Source organism: Vitis vinifera, chromosome 8 (assembly GCF_030704535.1).
Source record: "Vitis vinifera cultivar Pinot Noir 40024 chromosome 8, ASM3070453v1".
Taxonomy (NCBI): domain Eukaryota; kingdom Viridiplantae; phylum Streptophyta; class Magnoliopsida; order Vitales; family Vitaceae; genus Vitis; species Vitis vinifera.
In genome coordinates, this window is record NC_081812.1 from 3,530,505 (window position 1) to 3,553,348 (window position 22,844).

The 22,844-nt window shown below is 28.1% G+C and overlaps 1 protein-coding gene, 2 long non-coding RNA genes and 2 other non-coding genes across 5 annotated transcripts; 1 reads left to right on the forward strand and 4 right to left on the reverse strand.

The window, feature by feature from the left end:
- The first annotated feature begins 1,087 nt into the window (after positions 1–1,087).
- LOC104879980 (uncharacterized) lies at positions 1,088–3,079 on the forward strand. Its single transcript, XR_002030576.2, has 2 exons — positions 1,088–1,226; positions 2,013–3,079. It is a non-coding gene; the product is annotated as an uncharacterized LOC104879980 (long non-coding RNA).
- Positions 3,080–6,914: 3,835 nt separating this feature from the next.
- LOC104877315 (uncharacterized) lies at positions 6,915–7,793 on the reverse strand. The gene is made up of 2 exons (XR_786336.3): positions 7,710–7,793; positions 6,915–7,606 (listed from the first exon to the last, which is right to left on the reverse strand). It is a non-coding gene; the product is annotated as an uncharacterized LOC104877315 (long non-coding RNA).
- Positions 7,794–8,221: 428 nt separating this feature from the next.
- LOC100242714 (myosin-17) lies at positions 8,222–10,660 on the reverse strand. Its single transcript, XM_059738832.1, is given in 6 exon segments — positions 8,222–8,362; positions 9,215–9,421; positions 9,480–9,528; positions 9,754–9,893; positions 10,446–10,547; positions 10,550–10,660. Coding segments are annotated over 6 exon segments (711 nt in total). The 5' UTR covers positions 10,622–10,660.
- Positions 10,661–12,453: 1,793 nt separating this feature from the next.
- Positions 12,454–12,526, reverse strand: LOC132254222 (small nucleolar RNA Z105). Its single transcript, XR_009466498.1, has one exon. It is a non-coding gene; the product is annotated as a small nucleolar RNA Z105 (small nucleolar RNA).
- Positions 12,527–12,564: 38 nt separating this feature from the next.
- LOC132254237 (small nucleolar RNA SNOR75) lies at positions 12,565–12,654 on the reverse strand. The gene has a single exon (XR_009466513.1). It is a non-coding gene; the product is annotated as a small nucleolar RNA SNOR75 (small nucleolar RNA).
- Positions 12,655–22,844: the final 10,190 nt, after the last annotated feature.

Sequence of the window (22,844 nt, forward strand, 5' to 3'; positions counted from 1 at the left end):
ATATTTTAAACTATTAATAAGGAATAATATTATTTTAATTGCAGTGTTTGGCATGTCCTCTTTGATAAAATTTCACCTATCCCCGTACATGGTTGTGCAGAATGCCTCAATGCCTCTGATCATGCTTCAGCACTAATTTCTTATTCTTCATTTGGTTTTTGGCTCCTTATAAATCATTTAGGGGTCAAGATATTTTGGCCACCCTTATGAGAAAAAAGTTGCTCTATGCATTTGATAACTGATTTTTCTAATAAAATTTTTAGAAAAAAATATTTGAATTAAAAAACACTTCTAATGAAAACATTCCTACTTTTGGAGATGTCTAACATAGAAGTTGGTCATGGCAAGCATATCTATAACCATATGACCAACAGATGTACTTCCAAATTTTCAATTTTCAATTTATTTTGTAATGGACATTACATAACAAAACTGTAAAATAACCTTGTAAGCAAATATTAACATTAACAATATAAACAGAAAACCAGGCACCCATATTTTCAAGCTATGGCTCAAGGGTAAGGTGGTGGAAAATAGGTAGGTAGATAGATATTAATATAATAATAAATATTATAAATGCTAGCATTAACAATAAAAAATTGTAAAATTATTGGAAGTTTTTTTTTTTTCTTTTTATCTCAAACTCCTAGTGAAATTAGGGAAAGTAGGGGTCATGATCTTATTTATCTTGTTTTAACTTTTTATATAACAATTAAATAATTTAAAAATATATAAAAAATTAATTACATTTGTTTCTTGTTCATACTATTAAAAATTATTACTTTATATAGATTTAGAATTTATTTTTCTTTTGTACAAATTCAAATTTGGTTTGACAATGTTCTCAAAAACAATTTAAAAAAATTAAAACAATTCTGAAATATGTTTAAAAAACAAGGGAACTCTTAAAACACATTTGATTATTAAAATTATTATTATTTTTAAAAAAAAAAAAGAATGATAACATTTTAAACTATTAGTACTGTTGCAAATTCATTAGTTCTGTTAGGTGGTAACAACTTTTTTTCTCACATTACTCACTTCTGGTGGGGGTGGGTAACAATTGATTTCTTTCATTAATTAGTTCCGGTGGGTGGGTAAAAGTTGTTCTCATGGGTGGGTAAAAGTTGGATCACTGGAGGCATCAAGTAGTCATTTTCTTGCCCTCCGGACGAGAGAATCCCTAACAAGGTCCTATTTTCCTCTGCCACTCTCAATCCTCGCAGGTACTAATCTAATCATGTTATTTATTTATTTGCAACCCCCGTTTGATTCCCAAGAAAATCCATCCCCCATTCGATTTCCGGGAAAATTCATCCTCGTTTGATTTCCGAGAAAATCCATGCAAAACCCCCAAGGAAAACAAAAAAAAAATTGCTTTTTTTTTTGCTCCCTGTGGTTAATAGGATCTGTTCTAAGGGTCTCTTTGCTTTTGTGCCATTGGATTTAAATTTCACGAACCCTAAATCACGATTTTTGAGCCAGGCTGAAAAACACAACCTTTGCCTGCAAATCATGATCAGATTACCTATAGCATCTTATGCTTTTTTTATAAAAAAAATGGACAGATTTTGTATCTGTGCGTGGGCTGGACTGGTAGGAAATATCGGGAAATATCCTGAAAAATCGGTTAAAATACCTATAAATACCGAAATATTGGCGATATTTTCGAAAATTTTCCGAAATTTCCATAGACCGATAACCTGTGACGAATATTGTGTATTTGTCTATATTTACTTCTACCCTGTTTCTCTGTTGCCGGTCAGCAACAGAACACTTGCAGGGGTAGGAAATATAGGGAAATATCCCAAAAAATGGGTAAAAATACCTATAAATACCGAAATATTGGCGATATTTTCGAAAATTTTCCGAAATTTCCATCGACCGATAATCTGTTTTTTCGACATTTCAATCCTGGCAGCTAGGTGGGTAAAAGTAATTTTCCGTCTTTACTTCTTGGTGGGTAAAAGTTGTTATCTATATTTACTTCTACCTTGTTTCTCTGTTGCCAGTCAGCAACAGAACACTTCCAGGGAATCAAGCTGCATTGGATTTTTGGCTTTGAACAGCAGAGTTGATGAGGACTTCAAGCTGCATGCAGTAGTCAAAATCTCTCATTTTGCCCTCCTTTCCTCCTATAAATAGAGGAGGGAGAGTGACCTCAATATTCCACCCAACTGCAATTCATTTGCATAACGTTGGCCTTTTCAAGCCCGAAGGTGGTACCGATGATGAGGAAATGAACTATTTCTGTAAGATAAACATTCAATATTGTTCATCATTTGTTGTTTGATTTAACATTGATGTTCTTTTGTAGTTTAACATTTTAGTTTCTCTGTGGATGGGTTTCTCAGAAAGAAGTATGTGTTAACATCAGAGTTCAAGAAAAAGCCCCTGGGAAGTAGGAGAAAGAGTCATGTGAACATATCTCCTACGGTGGATAGTATTAGCTTCATTCTTTATTATTTCTGCTCTTTCTCTCATTGCTTTTGTTATTGTTTGTTTCTTGATTTTGCAGTGTGATAGGTGCGAGCAAGGGATTATCTCACTGGTCCCAGACATGGACGCCCACTGAGGGGAGATGATTTTATAGACGTGCATGGTGTTCGATTGTGATGGAATCCTTCGGTGGACTACTCTTTTAACGGTGGATGGTCCGTCATAATGGTATACATAACATTATGGCAAGAGCATCCACCGTTAAAAGAGTAGTCCATCGGGAGGATTCCATTACAATCGAACACCATTAATGGCACGTCTGTAAAATCATCCCCTTAGTGGGCGTCCATGTCCGGGGCCTAGTGAGATTGTCCCTTGCCACTCGCACCTATCACACTGCAAAACTAAGAAACAAACAATAACAGAAGTAATGTTGTCGTTGATGGGGAGTATATTGAAATCAACATGCGAGAAGCCAAGTTCGAACCAACAATGGATGACAGAATGCTTGGTTTTTAGTTTAGGCAGTTTCTGATTGTTTTCAGTTAACTAGGTCGTTTATGTTTTTCCTTTCTGTTCCCTCTCTGTTTGTAATCCCTTTTCTTTTATCATTATCAAACGTTTCGTCGTTCCAACCCAATAGAGCCCTAGTGGAGTGAGCAGTAAAATAAAAACCAAAATGGAAAATTTGTTCCCACTAAAAAAAATATAAATTTAATTTTTAAAAATAAAAATAATGAAAACTAAATATTATATAAAAAAAATATTCATCATTAATTAATTACTAATATTTTATACTATTTCAATATTCTCGGGCTTGAATTTGTTTGGCCAAAATGGTTGCATGGGCCACCAATCACCCGCATCGGAGAAGAAAATACCACTACTATGCTATTTATTTCTTTATGTAAACATTTTCCTGTTAGCTAAAAAAATAGATTCCTCCTAAAATTTTCATAATAATAAAAATGAAATTAATTTAAAGTTACATAATATAATTTTTTTTTAAATTTATAAAATAATAAGTTATATAATTTTATATATATATGAATTAAATAACTTTCAACAAATAATTTCACATTTAAATATTATATATTTTTTATTTAATAAAATGTTAAAATATTGATGTATCTATATTTTAATATGATAATATTAAAAATACAAAAAAATAAATATTATTAATTTTTAATTTCTTTACATACTTAAAAAAATTTTTATATATATTTTAAATTGTAATAATATATAAATTATATATTTATGACATTATCATTCAACCATGGATCTAACCAATAAACCATAAAATGATAACTTTTCCAGTTCAATGATTAGTCCAATTATAAAAACATTAAAATAATAAATCAAATACTATAGTAAAATATATATATATATATATATATGTGTGTGTGATATAAACTATCACACAAAGACCACATTAGAGATAAGATTATCATATTCAGATGAGAAAATATATAATTATCATATTCCTTAATCGATTAATCAAGAAAGAGGACTATAATACTTTAATTTATTATATATAACTATATAATAAACTAACTTTTATATTTAAATTCTAAAATAGGATTTTGGTGTCAAAAGCATTTAAGAATAATTTTTAAATTTTATTTGTTTAAGAATTATTTTCAAAAATATTATCAAACTAATTTTTATATAAGTATTTTTTTTAAAATAAAAATATGATAGTTGTTATTTTTGTATATTTTGGTAAGAAAAAAAAAAGGCATATCCTTTACATCACATTCTACTTCTATGATTCTACTTTACATCTGTTTCAAAGCTACAAAGCGTTCCACCCAGTTCATACTAAAAGCTATTATTTTCCAAATGTCTGTTACCTCCCATACCCAAATTCTCATCCATGGCCTTTCACTTCAAACCCACCTTATTTCCTAACTGATTGGTCTCAATTCAATTGATTATGCTTGTTTCATCCTTGATTAAACCCTTTCTTCTTAATCAGAACCTACAGCCTCCAAGACTCCACAAAATTCCCTATTTCTCTATCTCTAAATGCTTTAGAACAGTGTTAAACCAAGTAATTTCACATATCCATTTTTCCTAAAAGCTTGTTCCACCCTTGGTTGGGTGCTTGATGATGAACAAATTCATACTCTCTCCTACCCCTTCTATGGATAACAGTCTTACCTTTATGGGACTTTGAAACGCCCCTTCAAACCCAAACTTTTCAGCTAAATAAAAGGGCAAGTGATCAGTGCAAGGAGGAACCAAAAAAGAACAGTTCAACAAACCATTAATCCTTGCAATTGAGTTATAAGAAGAATCAAATTAATGGGACATGGCTCTGTGAGAGAGAGAGAGCTATTTTCAACACAAAGCCGTGTTGCAAAAGTTTAAGCAAAAGCCCAATTGTCTTTATAATCTTGTTGCTTCAAACTACATAAATTGTATAGAAAACTATATAAACAGTTTCACACAGGTTCTTATTGAAATCAACATGCGAGAAGCCAAGTTCGAACCAACAATGGATGACAGAATGCTTGGTTTTTAGTTTAGGCAGTTTCTGATTGTTTTCAGTTAACTAGGTCGTTTATGTTTTGCCTTTCTGTTCCCTCTCTGTTTGTAATCCCTTTTCTATTATCAGTATCAAACGTTTCGTCGTTCCAACCCAAGAGAGCCCTAGTGGAGTGAGCAGTAAAATAAAAACCAAAATGGAAAATTTGTTCCCACTAAAAAAATATAAATTTAATTTTAAAAAATAAAAATAATGAAAACTAAATATTATATAAAAAAAAATATTCATCATTAATTAATTACTAATATTTTATACTATTTCAATATTCTCGGGCTTGAATTTGTTTGGCCAAAATGGTTGCATGGGCCACCAATCACCCGCATCGGAGAAGAAAATAACACTACTATGCTATTTATTTCTTTATGTAAACATTTTCATGTTAGCTAAAAAAATAGATTACTCCCAAAATTTTCATAATAATAAAAATGAAAATAATTTAAAGTTACATAATATAATTTTTTTTTAAATTTATAAAATAATAAGTTATATAACTTTATATATATATATATATATATATGAATTAAATAACTTTCAACAAATAATTTCACATTTAAATATTATATATTTTTTATTTAATAAAATGTTAAAATATTAATGTATCTATATTTTAATATGATAATATTAAAAATACAAAAAAATAAATATTATTAATTTTTAATTTCTTTACAAACTTAAAAAAATTTTTATAAATGTTTTAAATTGTAATAATATATAAATTATATATTTATGACATTATCGATTCAACCATCGATTTAACCAATAAACCATAAAATGATAACTTTTCCAGTTCAATGATTAGTCCAATTATGAAAACATTAAAATAATAAATCAAATACTATAGTAAAATATATATATGTGTGTGTGATATAGACTATCACACAAAGACCACATTAGAGATAAGATTATCATATTCAGATGGGAAAAGATATAATTATCATATTCGTTAACCGATTAATTAAGAAAGAGGACTATAATACTTTAATTTATTATATATATAACTATATAATAAATTATCTTTTATATTTAAATTCTAAAATAGGATTTTGGTGTCAAAAGCATTTAAGAATAATTTTTAAATTTTATTTGTTTAAGAATTATTTTCAAAAATATTATCAAACTAATTTTTATATAAGTATTTTAAAAAAAATAAAAATATGATAGTTGTTATTTTTGTATATTTTGGTAAGAAAAAAAAAAGGCATATCATTTACATCACATTCCACTTCTACTTTATATCACATTCTACTTCTATGATTCTACTTTACATCCGTTTCAAAGCTACAAAACGTTCCACCCAGTTCATACTAAAGCTATTATTTTTCAAATGTCTGTTACCTCCCATACCCAAATTCTCATCCATGGTCTCAATTCAATTGATTATGCTCGTTTCATCCTTGATTAAACCCTTTCTTCTTAATCAGAACCTACACCCTCCAAGACTCCACAAAATTCCCTATTTCTCTATCTCTAAATGCTTTAGAACAGTGTTAAACCAAGTAATTTCACATATCCATTTTTCCTAAAAGCTTGTTCCACCCTTGGTTGGGTGCTTGATGATGAACAAATTCATACTCTCTCCTACCCCTTCTATGGATAACAGTCTCACCTTTATGGGACTTTGAAACGCCCCTTCAAACCCAAACTTTTCAGCTAAATAAAAGGGCAAGTGATCAGTGCAAGGAGGAACCAAAAAAGAACAGTTCAACAAACCATTAATCCTTGCAATTGAGTTATAAGAAGAATCAGATTAATGGGACATGGCTCTGTGAGAGAGAGAGGGAGAGTTGTTTTCAACACAAAGCCGTGTTGCAAAAGTTTAAGCAAAAGCCCAATTGTCTTTATAATAACTTGTTGCTTCAAACTATATAAATTGTATAGAAAACTATATAAACAGTTTCACACATATATCACACAGGTTCCATAGGCTGTTCTACCATTTTTACAACTTTGTATATATCGTACATGTTTTTTTCGCCATCGACAGCATAAAACACTTGTCATGACCCTCCCATTTTGAAATGAATAATAGAACCTTACATCACTAACACAAAACCGTCTTCCATATACAATAAAAATGGCCAAAAAAAATGTGGCTACCATCATAAATTACAGTCTAGGTACTAAAAAACCGACCCAAAAGAAGAAATACAATACCGAGAAGCCCCACAAACAAATGAAAAAGCCTTTGCTGGAGCAACTTCCTGGACGCCAGGGCATGTTTCTATTTGTTGCTCAGTGTTTTGGCACTAGAACTGTAGTTTCTACTAATCAAATACCCCACACTGTAAAGAACAAAATGGCAACAGGAAAGGGGGGAAAAAGAATCAACCCAGACAGAGAAAGCAAATACTAGCCTGGGAAAATGAAACATATATAAATATGAATCAAGCAGATGGAAAATGGAACGTATGCACAGGTTTTGCAACAGGTAGATCGTGAAGAAGGGCTGTGGGAAGAGAGGAGAATTGGAAGGAAAAGGCAACCACTGGAAATCATTCAACCCTTAGTAATAAGAATGAGAAGCCTGAGTTTTCACGAATCAGTGGTGGAGGATCAATATCAGAAACTTCTATTTGTTGCATTGTCTTGGAAATATCATCCACAGTGAATGGAATACTGCAATAATAAAGAAAAAAATACGCGAAAGGTTGGTTTATTGCCACAGAGCAATGAGATCACGATTGCCGGTAAAATCAAGCAGTGGATTGGAATTTATTACCTTGAGTCATCATCCAATAAGAACGAACTGCTGACAGCATTGTTCGAATCTTCAGTCATCATTACTCTCATGCTTGAAATAACCTGTCACTAGAGAAGAGGTTTTAGACAGGATTTTGACAAATGGATCTGAAACAACTGGAAATAAATAAAGACAGCAACGTGTAAAGGTTACAGAGGAGTAATTAATCTCACCTCTTCGGTTGCTTCATGGCACCAGTTTTCTAACTCAGCCAATCCTGTCTTAACAAACTCCCCATTGCTGAATGAGCAACATTCACGCCTCAAAAGGAGACTGCAAAAATGAATTTAAAAATGCCACTTATGCATATTACATAATCAAGGCAATTGGGATCATAAGAAAAAAGCTATGTTTGAGTGCACTTACCTGTTGAATAATTGAACATTGATGAATGAAAATATCTGAGTGAATACCTTGCAGACTACGAATGGCGGAACCTGTACAGTCACAATATCCAACAGAATGAGGTACTGCTGTAAGAAGAAAAACAATCAGTTCTTGACATTATATTTCAGACTGAAACTTACATGGTTTGCTTTCATTATCTTCAAGTAATAATTCAGGCTTTTCACAATGCTTTGCCAATGAGCAATCAACGCTTGTTGTGCAACTGCATTAGCTTGAGAACGTCTCTTCATGGGATGTTCTAGGTGCCTGTATAATGAAAAGATACTTGAATGGAGATCAAGAATATATTGGGCAACTTAAAAGTTTCATTGAAAAAGAGAGTGAGCTGCCTTACATAGAAATAGTAAATGAGTTACTGAGATGATGTGTGTCAAGTGGTCAATTTGCCCAATAGAAACATTCTTTCTAGGTGCAAAGGAATCGATTGATCCCTAAATTCTAACAACATGTACTTATTCAAGGAAGTTTATTTACATGTAAATGAATAAATAAATTCAAGGGGAGGCATACTTTGTTTTGGGTGAACAATAGAAAATGTGAATTAATAGGTTGACTTACAAGTTGAGTTACAGGCAGCAGCACGATGTAAAAAATATAGGAAATATTTACTTACCATCTACATATCCTAACTTAATCTGTCATATCCCTTTTCTTCCCTTATAAGTAAAAAATCAAACCATATTGTTGAAGAAAAAGTACAAAAAGAGTCTTATAAACCCATTGTGGAAAGAAAGTCAATGGATTTGTTTGTATTTAAAAGAATTGAATTGCAACCAAACAAAATAAACAAACATGTTCTTCAATCTTTCATGAAAGTAAAGCAACAAGTTGAGTGTCTGTTTTTAAATAATTAGCAACAAAAGTTTGTCATTTCTTGACCTTAATAAGTGAATTGCAGGCTGACTCATAAGAATATCAATAGGTTCAATACTGATGTGTTGGGTAGTTAGGGAAGGACTTACATAAAAAAGGGTTCTTCAAAAAATGAGTTGCTTTTGATATTAAATGGAACTAGTCATACCATTCATATACCATTCATATTTTCTTTCGAATTAGCTATTGCTAAGAAGAATTACCTGAATACACAATCCAAGCAATGGGGAAATCTCTTTCTTTAAATTGTCTCTTATCATTCCATATATCTTCTCAAGGAAGGCTGTGAGTTGCTGTTTAAAAAGCAAAGCTGGATATTTGGCTTCAACTTGTCTCAAGTCATCCAGTCCACCAAGCACCCGACCATTAAGAAATGAGAACCCAGCACTTTGTGGAGATGCACAAAGCCCCTAAAAATGTAAGGCAGCAAATGAGAAAATAGGTAGTGTAGTTGTCTCAATTCAGCACCTGATTAATCAAGAAGCATGCTGAAGAAGGACAATTCTGGACAATAAAACTTAAATTTGAAAATCAAGAAAATATTACAGATTATATGTGAGCAAAATTTTGGTGGTGGACTCATCAATCCACATGAGTAAAAAGTTGATGGTAAAGGGCACATGTGGAATCAACACAAATAGGTAGTGTAGTTGTCTCAGGTTCTCCAGACATTTAATGCAGTATTACCAATAAGGCATAGAAAACTTCCAAATAATTCCATTTTGTATATTTTGTTACAAACCTCTGCACTGAATCCTCGAGTTGATCCACTTTCTTCTCTGCATCACCAAGCTTTGTGGTTAGTTCCTCATTTTGGGCCTGAGCAGCAGCACAAGCTTGCTTGGCCTCTTCTGCTGCTTGTGTTTGTGATAGTAAAGAAGCCTGTAAATTTGCAAATGATTGTCACTCTAACCCGCAGTTCTAATAATTAACCCATATGCTAACATCAACAGGAGGTATATTAAACTGCAACAGGAATTCCCTGATTTCCAACTTTTCCACTTTCTGATACTTCCAACCAAGCATTCATGGCTAGCTTCAAGTCTTAAGTTAAATCAACAAATAGTAGTATATGTAAACTACACATCATATGATGATTCCAAATACAGATTAATGCACAATGACATAACTACACTAAGTGCAGCCAGTTCCTCATACATAATGTACATATAGCACATGCAATCATAGCCCCATACATTTGCAAGATCCGTTTTCAATTTTAAATGGGAATGTGAATTCAACATTAGAGTTAAATTATCTCTACCAAACCAAGGAGCCATAACCAAATAAACCTTCTGCTATTTGTAGGGTGCGGCATGAGATTTTAATCACCCAGATGCATCTTAATGCAAATGGTCTAGATTAGGACTAAGAGAATGCGCAGAGAACGTATGAGATACAGTAATTATCATAGACAAAAGTTAGTAGCTCTACCTTCAGCCTTTCAACTTCAGCTGTCAACGAGTCCACCTTCTCTGTATCTTGGACTATAACTGGGGTCTCCTTAGTGACAGGAGGTGCTTCTTCAATTGCTTCGATCGAGCTGCCTCTCGTTCTCTGATAACCATGGCATTAGCTTCTTCTATTTGCAATTGCATTGCGTGCGACATTTCTTGCAGTTTAGCAGTTTCCTGGGCTTTGGCCTCCTCAAGATCAACCTGTCTTTTAAACAGAAACAAAAAGTACAGTGCAGGCCAATCAGAGGACTATTTCTATCACATCCAAATCACTGCACTGAAACTGAACTAAGATACTTTGTTTATATATCTATATTCTCAAACTGTTGGGGGGCGATCCCAAGTGGTGTTTTTCAATTATTATAAATGAATAAAGGGTATTCAGAAATTTGGGGCTCTAGGAGGGACACATGCATGTAGATAAAGCAACCCAAATAATGAAAGATCATTTTAAAAGAGATGACAGATAGGGGGAGGTGGAGACAATCAAAGGGATGCCTTGGGACTCTGGGAGGGACAAATGTAATTGATAAGCTTCAAAACTGTGTATCGGACTTCCTCCCTTCAAGAGTTCCATTAGTTGACATAGGGGACTAGCTGATCTACAACTCTAAACACCCTAATTGATGGACTATATATGTATAATATATACATTTATAAAGAGCGAAAAAAATATCTACACTACCTTTAATCAGTTATATATTTGCCTGCTTTGAGGCGAATGAGGCTTTTAAAGCCTTTGTCATCTCTTGTTTCGGACGTGGGATCATAAAGATTGATAAAAAGGAAAATGAGATTTAAAACAGCAACAGACCATAGGCTCAAGGTAAGATGTTCACACCACTCTACTATACTTCCATTGGTGTTAAGATTGATAAAAAATGAATTATATATGTTATTACAACAAATAATATATATATATATATATATATATATATATATATATATACTTATATTTTCATATTTAATATAAAATATGAAGAAATAAATATTATTATTATTTAATTATATATATTTTTAATTTGTAAAAATTATTTTAAATTTTAATAAAATATAAATTATATATTTGTGATCTCATCGATAGTTGAATTGATATATTTTCCAGTTTAATCAATCCAGTTTTTTAAACATTGTAAATAACTATAATATTTTAAAATTTTAAATATAATTTTAATTTATTTAAAAATGGACATTATATAATAGCATTAAAAATAAAAACACAAATCCCATGTGGTAAAATTGTAAAATTATTAAAAGGTGGGTGATAATTATTAATAGTAATACAAAAAATAAATAATACATTTGGAGCTTCTATGACTTATTTGATTTCTCTGTTTCCTTTTTTTTCTTTTTATCTAAAACTCCTATTGAAATTAGGGAAAGGGGAGGTCATGATTAAATTTTAAAAAGTTTAAATTTAATATCTTATTTCTCTTATTTTAACTTTTTATATAAAAATTTTAAAAAATTTAAAATATAAAAAAAAATTAATTTTAATTACATTTGTTTATCGTTACTATTTCTTTTTTTTTTTTTTCTTTCTTGAACCAAACATACTATTAAAAATTATAAAATTGTAAAATTATTACTTTATATAGGCTTAGAATTGTTTTTCTTTTGTACAAATTCAAATTTTGTTTGAAAAAATTATCAGAAACAATTTTTTTAAAAACATAAAACCAATTCTGAATTACTTTCAAAAATGAAATTCTATTTAGAAATTCAAATATAAAAACGAAAGGTTTTTTATTTATTTATTTATTTGGCGTGTAATTTATGTTTAAAAAATAGTTACCATACCAAGTACCAACTTTAGAATTTCAGAAAAATTATTTTAGTAAATTACTAATTTGTTTTTATTTATTTTTATTTTTTACATATCTAGTGAAATTAGGAATATTGATTTCTATAAAAACAACACTAATCAAACATAACTCAGTTGAAGTTTCGAAACCCTAGAAAAATTTGAGGGGAAAAGAGGGCATTCAGAATGAGTAGGAGGTTATTATTCAATCAAGAATCATCAGAAAATAATTGTTATGTTCATCATCATACCAAGAAAAAAGAAAGAAAGTGGAGAAGAAGAGGGGTGTGGTTTCTCTCAGACAAATGCCTCGTTTTGTCGTCAGGATTTATGGAAAGCATGAATGATCGGACTCGTCATCATTTTACTATCATCACCGAGAAACTCACCAAACCCCGATTCAAAACAAAAACAAAAACAAGAAAAGAATGATTGCTTCTCCTGATCCTAGAAGTGGCAAGTACCTAAGGCCAATCATCATCAAAAGAGAGTTAGTGAGCTTTGGTAGTGGGGCTCAGCCACCTGCTGCTTATCGTCTCCTCCAACTCCTTTCTCCTTCTATTTGTAGTGACACTGCCACCGCACTCCTAGGGTTAGGGTTAGGGTTTCTTCAAATTTACCAAAAATGGCACTATTTCAAATTGGATCCCAAATCCTGTAAACTTGGGCTGAGTTTGGGCTCAGGTGTGGACGACATCCCCACCCAGCCCAAATCCCCCAAGCCCATCTCGTATCCACGTTTAAAATGTTATCAACATTTTAAAAATATTTTATTATGAATTTTCAAAATCATATTCATTTTTTTTGGCATACTAATAAATCATTAATACATCTATTGTTGATTAATAGATATTGAAAAACAGTTGGAAACCTTCACCTCATAATTTACAACCCTTTTCTCAACTCTTGATTCCAATTTCCATGTAACAATGTTTTATTAGACTTCTAATCTACCATTTGTTCCTGCAAGTTTCACAAACTTCCAGGCAAACTCATGCTTTTAGAAAATATTTTGTTTTTTTCAAATATACTTTTAGTGTAAAAAAACATTTTTGTCTTTGGAAAAATTTTAAAAATATTATTGAAAAGTTGAAAAATCATTTGTACTATTTTTTTTTTTGGAGAAATATTTAATAAATGATTTTTCTAATAAAGGTTTTAGAGAAAACATTCATACTTTTCAAAAATGGGTTACTTTTGAAGGACATTTGAAGGATCTGACATAAAAATCCACAAAAAAGTATTCAAATTACTTTCAAATTTTAAATTTTAAATTTATTTTATAATGAATATTACATAACAAAAAAATTAAAAATAAAATAAATTTATAATAGCCTTTTAAGAAAATAATGTAATAATAAATATTGTCAACATTAGCATTAACAATAAAAATAGAAAACAATATGGTCCATGTTAGAGTTGATAAAGTTTGATGGTTACACATTCAAAGTATGTGATCCATGATGTACTGGAATCTGCAGCGGAAATGTACTCTTTTAAGAGCAAATGCTTGATATCACAAACAGGGCCATTCCCATCAAAGGGAATAATAGGTCAACCTTGTTTAGCTACCATTATGACAGAAATTTGAATATATCAAATAAGTGAAGAATACTTGCCTAAGAAGTTCAAATCAGTAGTTGTCTCGGGTCGCATGGCACACCCACTTTCCTTTTTTCATATATTTAAAGCTCATTCCAATGATTTATAAGGAACCAAAAATCAAGTATCATAAAAGTTCACTATAAGAAAAAAGGGAATTAATGACGTTTTTTAAGCGTCAAGAAAAGCATAAGATGACGCTTCTCTAAAGCGTCCTCTTCTCCCCTGTCATTATATGTTTTAGTTAATAATGATGCTTTTAGGAAGTGTCATCTTTGAATATTTTTTTACTAAAATAATTTTTATAGAATTGTCATTGTTGACGCTCATACAAGGCGTCATCTTTGGATTATTTTTCAATGACAATTTTAAAAGCGCCATCTTTGGTTTATGTTAATAATGACACTTAATAGAAACATCATCTTTAAGCATTTTATTTTAATAATAATATTGGTATTATGTTTTTAAAATAATGAATTTTCTATATAATTAAATAAAAGCAAAAGCAATTATAAATCATAAAATTAAATTGAATTTTACAAATTAATTAGTATAATTACTTGTATACAAATTATAAATTTGTTCATTAGATCAAAATATTTCAATGAGAATTTTTAAATCCAATATAAGAACAAATACCGGTGCAATAACTACAAAAAGAAACCATCATCAACAAAAGTCTAGTTCAACCTCTTAAAGATTTAAATGATATCATCTTCATGATTTCCAACATCGCTTCATTGTAATGATTTCTCTTCTTCTTGTAAGCTAATTTCCTTTGAAAGCTGTAAATAAATAAAAAAATATAAACTTTTAATTTATACATATAACAACCAATATAATTGAAACAAAGAGGATATAAGAATAGAAAATAATCCAATAAGTTAATTAGCCTTTGTTCAAGTAAAGTAATAAAACAAACATGCTAATATTTTTCTTATTGGGTCAAAGGTAAAAAGTTTTACTAGAGTAAATAAATTATTAGTGTTAAAAAATACTGCTACTAAGTAAGATAATTATCTCAATCATTAAGTATACAACCACATGAATATGTCTTAGTTCCCTTAATTATTGAAAAGATCCATTTTAAAATGATTTATACTATGTTGATAGTGAAGAAAAATAAATCTTCATTTACCTTGTCATTGGCATCATCCCTGTCAAAGTCTTCTTGATTAGGCTTTTGCTTCAGAGAGGTTATCAATAACATTAGAGTAATATAAATCAAAAGAGGTTAATTAAAATAAAATAAAAATAAACATTGATAGATTTAATTTTTCACAAAATAGCCACTACAAGAAAATGACAAAATTATAAGAAAAGGAATTCAAAATAATTTACAAGAAAAACTAATGTATATTATGAAGAGTTTTAACCAAATCTAACCGGATGATGAAATTTAAAATTCAACAAAATTTACATAATCATATACTGGCTGATGAATGTTCAAACAATCATACATGAGATTTGAAAATTGATTCATTATCGAGTTCAAACTTATTAATAAAAATAAAAATAGCAGTCAATAAAAAATTGAAGCAAATGAAAGATGAATGAATTAAGTTATATATTTGAAAAGCAATGCAATGAACTTGAACTCTCGTTTATTCCGATGTTGATTTATTGATATAGAGTTCATGAAAGAAAAATAATAGAAGAAAAAAATGCACTCAAATATGCCCTTAGTGGATCAACGTGAATATCATTCAACCAACAAACTTACTTGCATGTTCCCAACAAGTAATGTGAAAAGCATCAATTTTAAGAATTACAATGATAATAGTTGCCTACTTCATAAGAAAGAAACACATAGTTTCTTTCAACATTAACAAATGCAAATCTCAAAAGCTAATTAATGAAGCATAGGAGTTGGGGCAGCTCCTTATGGACTTTTAATAAAGAACTCTTAAAACGTTATCAAATAAAATAATAACATAAGACCAGTAGCACGGTTAAAAATAATACCAAGGTCCAAATAAGATGAAAACCATCTTACTATCACTATGTTAATATTAATTTCTTATATTTTTATTTTTTATTTACTTGATTAGTTTTTACTTTTATTTTAGTTCCTTTGACTTTTAATTTTATTGAGTTGATAAGAGGTGCTTGTTCAAAGTTTTTGAAAATATGAATCATTAGGCAAGTGTATGATAAGAATCCAAGGATAGGAAAATAAACTTATTTTTATATTTTATTTCAATAAAACCATGAAATGTATCATTGTCTTGTTTAGGATAACATATAACTCCTATGCAATTATAAAAGTAAATAATTAATTTGTAAAGTAATAGAAATAAAATTTTAACTTCTATTTAGTCATCCTTTCAAGCTATTCTATCTTTAAGAGAGAAGTTTCTAGGTGGATTACCTTTATAAATAGAGGAGATACTTGCCTTTAAAAACATTGTCTTATGTGCATCTAGCCCTCTACTCCTAGTTGTCACAATCATTACCTTCTACTCCTAATTGTCATATTAAATGATAACTTGTTTTCCTATATCAAGAATAGAAGACCACTTTGTCTAATCACTACATCTCATTCCATTAAATAATAATGAAAATATATTATTAAAAAACATTGAAAGTTGGATCTCTTGTTTTTTTATTAAAAAAAAAAAAAAATAGAAACATAATAAGGAGGGAAGGAGCACACATTTATGAACTCACATAAAGAATACTCAAACTTTTATATTTTTAAATTAGGATTAGTTGTGTAGTCACTCAACCATCTAGAGTAACTTTTAGTAATAAAATAATATATATATATATATATATATATATATATATATATATATATATATATATATATATATATATATATATATATATAATATTTAAAGAGGCCTCAAATACTTTAATGAAGGTCCACTTAAAAAACAAAAATTAGAAATGACCTTTCCTCTTTCTATTATTTGTATAAAGTGGAGTGCGCAAGGTTGAAGAAGGCATTGAAAAGACAATAAAGTTTCTTTTAACTTATTGGAAATCTACAACAAACTCCACATAAATATGGTATGCTCACGAATTTGGATAGCTTTTGTTAAGTGATGTACTCTAAACCTACATTGGTAGACTAACTTGAGAAATAAATAATAAAATTGGTATAATTGGTTTCTTGTTCTTAACACATAATCTAGACTATATTTTACAAACCCACAAACCTTGTCAACATATGACAAAACCCTGCAATCCCTTTAAAATATAACGGACAAATATACCCTTTAAGAACACATATAAAATATTTTATAAAATTAAGTTAAATAATTTTTTTTCAATAATTTTTTTTTCAAAAATACTAAATTAAATAAAAGTAGTTTTCAAAAATATTAAATTAAATAATTTTTTTTTCAAAAATATTAAATTAAAATTTTTTTTCAAAAACATTAAATTAAATTAAAGTATTTAAAAAAAATATTAAATTAAATATATTTTTTAAATATTAAATTAAATAAATTTATTTTTAAAAAATATTAAATTAAATAAATTTATTTTTAAAAAATATTAAATTAAATAAAAGTATTTTAAAAAATATTAAATTACATAAAAGTATTTTTAAAAAATATTAAATTAAATAAAAAATATTAAATTAAATAAAAGTATTTTTCAAAAATATTAATTTTTTTTTTCTCAAAATCAATAAAGGGCATTTTTGGAAATACTGAAGGATAATATCCTTCAACTCAATTTCCATACTTTCATTGGGTCTTGGGCTCAATTTGAAGAGTTACATAGACCTTTTGTTAATTTGGGGGCCCATCTACCCTCAAAACATAATTCTCCCTAAAATTAATGTCAAATCAAATTAATTAATCTCCATAAATAGAAAAATATTATCTAACTTTCCAACCAATCTCCAAATTACCTTTTCAAGTTGATAAGGTAGTCATGAATGACTTTTAAAATTAAAATTAAATCACTAAAAGTTTCAAACAATAAAATTATATTTTAAAATTTTGATTTATTTAATATAAATCAAAGAAATCTCCATAAATAAAAAAATATTGTCTTACTTTTTAAACACTTTCCAAATTACCTTTTCGAGTTGATATGGTAGTTGTAAATGACTTTTAAATATTAAAATCACTAATTTTTTTAAAAGCTAAAATTACATTTTTAAATATAAAAACAAACTAATTAAATGATAAAATTATATTTTTAAAATTTTAAATATCAAATCAAATTAATCTTCATAAATGAAAAAATATTATCTTAGTGTTCAAACGCTCTCCAAATTACATTTCCAAGTTTGATAAGATAGTCATAAATGACCTTTAAATATTAAAATCAATAATTGCTAAAATTACAAATTTAAAATTTGATCGTTTTATAATTAAATCAAATTAATCTCCATCATAGAAAAATATTGTCTTAATTTTCAAACAGTTTACAAATTACCTTTTCAAGTTGATAAGATATTCATAAATAACTTTTAAATATTAAAATCACTAATTTTTTTAAACAATAAAATTATTTTTTTTAATATTAAAATCATCTAGTTCTTTAAAAAAAAAAATCAATTAATATTTTTTTAACTATCATTATGCAAAAAAACTCCCAAAGATTGATATCAAGAATTCAAGTGGCCGAAGACAATAAGGAAAAATTGGAGGATGACAAAGGGAAAGAAAGTAAAAGGATAAACATGAGCTGAATTATCAAATAAAAGATAATACAAAATATGGAAAATATTCTAAGTTGTTGTATAGAGGCTTAGAAGACAATCAGAATACAGAATCACACTAGAAAGAGTAAAAGAATATATTTAAGCTAAGTTGGAAGAAATAGGTAATGAGGAACTTATCATCATCATCTTTCCAACTGATCACTCTAAGAGTACAATCAGTTTACTCATAGATATGGAATTCCATAGTTTGCAAAACAATTATTTCAATAGAAGAGAAAACTTTGTTATGCAATTCTTATCTAATACCAAGTTTGGTATACATAATTTCATATATTCTTACTCTACCACTAGCTCCCCATATTTGCTTGAAAGATCAAGTACAAATATAGTGTTTGTACTTTTATCTTTATCGTATTTTCTTTTTTGAGCTAATTTTTAATTTATTTTTTACTTGTGTTTATGTTATCACAAAATAATTTATTTGGATTTTTGACAACTTACATAACATAAAAAATAGTTTATTCATAATTCTCTTTATCAAATAAGCATTAGTTATACCTTGTATTTTTAAATAATCCCTTTTGAGTACTTTATTTATTATCTTTCATGTCGTTGAATATAAATTATATATATTATAAATTGGTTTGTAATTATAATTTTGCCATATTATTAGGTTTCATGTCTTTGAATATGAATTATATATATCATAAATTATGTCGTAATCATAATTTTGTCATATTATTAGAATTTAGATTTGATTAATTGAACTTTATCAAAGAAGTATAGGAACAACAATAAACATTTCATTATTACTAATGGAATTTCCAAAATATGGTAGAATTCGTTTTTTAAAAATTCATGAGTATTCTTTTTCGTAAATTCAAGATACTGATCTCCTAGGCTTTTAGGCCTATATAAACTCTCTTTCAACCCATTTTAGGGTTGTTCACTTTGAGAGAATTAACCAACTTGCCCTATCATTCACAATCTCTTAAGAAAGAATTCATAAGATTGAATTGTGGGTTGTTAGAAGGACTTGTATCCCTTTAAAGGCCGAAAGGAATTCATTGGAGTATTAGAGGTGTTGCATCATAAACATGGATCAAAGTGTAGGTATTAGAGAGTAAATCTTTAGGGTAAAGCCATCAAGTAAAACTATGCACTTTGATATCAAATAGTGAATTATAGAATAAAGGTCTTTGACCTCGTGATTTATTACCTCCACAATTAGTGTGAGAGTTTCCATGTAAAATTTCTTGTGTCCCTCTCTTGATCTTTTTATTACTTTGATCTTTGATTATTTTGATTATTCATATTATCTCATAGGTTTAATTTAGGTATTTTTATTTAACTCCTATATTGTAATCTTAAAAAAAAAAAAATTTCCCATTCACCCTCCTTTCCTGTAGTGTTACCCTATTGGACAAAAGGTTTTTCAGGCTCGAAAACTCTTAAGGAAATGTAATCTAGTCCTCTAGGGAAGGGGTTGATGAACTCCATCTTATTTGATGGATCATCCTCATTGAGATGCACATCAAGTTACACATCATGAGGTTGGTTGATCATAAGGCTCCTTTGGCATGGTAGAGGGGTACATGGCGCCATGACACCTCCTAGCTAATGTTATAAGTCTAATATGCTTATATGTACCCTCCATAGCTGTAAATATAATATATTTAATCAAATTAAACTAAATTAAGAAAAAAAAACTTAATTTTCAGGTGTCTAGTATTGAAGGATCGAATATAATTGAGATGTTTAGAGTTTTAAAGCTAAATATATTATAGAGATCTCTAGAACCGGACATATTTGAGATGTCCGACCATTCAAGATTGGACATAGCTGAGTTGTCCTGCCTTCTAGGACCAGACATGGCTAAAATGTTTGACCTTCCAAGTCCGAACACCATAGGTTACAATTTTATTTTCTCCATTTACACAGCAACTCTTCACAATTTCTCAATTCTAAATTGCATCTACATTCCTCCTAATTGTTTTTCAACCATTTTTATAAATTTTTTTTTTAAAAAAAAATTAGATATGAATAAGCCCTAAAAGATTTTCATGTTTTATGTTTTAGATTATAAAAAAAATCAAATTAACTATGAACATTCCTAAAATAGTCTTATGATATCAAATAAGCTTCAAAGGAAGATGATTTTAGCTAGGATTTGTGGTTAGGAAGAAATTGGTTGAGAGAAAAACGAAGAAGAAGAAGATGGGTTTAAGGATGGCTGAGAGAAAAAGGAAGAAGAAGAATATGGGTTTAAGGAGAGAATAATGGGAAGGGTGTTTTGGGTATTTTTTAGATTGTATAGTGAATGTATTAATAAATTTTTAATTTTTAGGTGGATGTATAAATAAGGTGAATGCAAGGAGAGTTTTGGTGGATGCAAATATAATATCTTAAAGTAAAAAAATTGAAAATCTTAGTTGTTATTTACACCCTAATTAAAAAGTTTCTGATAGAAACATTGCTTTAATACACATTTATAAGATGTAAAGGTATGTTAAGACATGATTTAAAAATTATTTTCTATTTTTAGAAATCCATAACACTATTTACCTATTATTTTCTGTTTCTAATTTTTTTAAAAACAAAGTGAAATGGAGAATAGTTTTTAGAGAACACATATAAGTTGTTTTCATTAGTTTTTAAAAACAAAAGAAAAACATAAAAAAAAATTAAAATCATAAAAAGCAAATAAAGCATAATACAACATTTTTCTTCTTTCATTCTCTCTCCACGACTTAATACCAACATCGAAAATCTTCAAATATGATATTTATGTGAATTAGATGTATTTTTTAATTTTCTTTAACTTCCATAAATTTTTCATTAAATAAATACATAAATTCTAAATTAAATTATACTTGATACATAAAATTTATTAGTTTTTAAAAATAATTTGAAACTCAAAAACCAATTTAATTAGTACTATAAAGTCGTAAAACTTAATAACAATGGAAAGTAATAGACCGAAATTTATTTTAAATGACCTGGTTAGTTTTTCTTTGCATAAAATGATATTTTAAAAAAAAATTTATTAGACAAATAAACTCCAAATTAAACAAAACTTAATTTATTGGATTCATTAATGAGTCTAGTGATTTTTAAATATGATTTGAAACACAAAGAGTGATTCAATTAATATAATTGGTCCTCAATGACTATTATTTCTCTTTTACATATAATTATATTTTTATAAACTTCTCCTTAGAGAAATGAACTTCAAATCTATGACAATTTGTATTGACTTTATTAATAAATTTAATAATTTAAAAAATAATTTGGAACTCAATTATTGATCCAATTAATTATAAAATAATCAAAATATTCCATAATACTCTATCCATAATTGAGTACTAAATATGTGCATATATATTAAATTTATTTTAAATAAATTATTATTATTATTAATTATTATTCATTTTTAACAAAAAAAATCAATTATGTATTTATAAATATGTTAATATCCATATTTTTATAACATATACAAAAATATTATATTTTTATAAAAAATCATAGTTTATGATTTTTTTTTATGATATTACAATTCATATGCTACTAAAAAATATTTATTTATTTAATTTATATGTGATTATAAAACTATTTTCATTTTTAATAAAACTTGAAATAAATTTAATTAATATTACATATATTAAATTTAAAATGTTTTTACAAAATCATGATAACATTTTTTTTTTTTAAAAACCTACTTATCCAAACATTTAAAAAAAAAAATGTATTTTTAAAAATAACTTACCAAACATTCTTATTTTTATAAAATACTAAATTTTTGTTTATGGTCAAAACGGGCTTATAGTAACTAAAATGAAAAATAGAATTGTCATTTCTCGTCATAGTGCCTAAAAGAAACTAAAAATAATATTTATGTGTAATCAAACAAACTTAATTTTTTTTTTTCCATTTTTTCCTTTTTTTTTTTCACCTTTTCTCTATTTTTTCTCTAGTATTTTTTCTCGACCCTTCCAAGAACCAAGATATTGTAAATGATTTCATTGTCATTAGCTTTATAGATGTCAAAAAAGAGATGATTTTTTTTTTAATTTTTTTAGAATACTATACAAAAATTTAGACATTTAACAAAATTTATAAAACATTTTTAAAAAAGTGAAAAATCATGCATTTTTTTTTATTGAGAAAAAAAAATTTGTAGATATGATTATGAATAAATTCAATACTTCTTCACTATCTATGGAGTATTTAGATAGTAAAAAAGGCTTAAAAAATGTAAATTAATTAAATATGTAAGCATGATTTTGAAATATGCTCCATTACGTATAGAAAATGACATAGATTGAATTCAACATGCTGGAAGT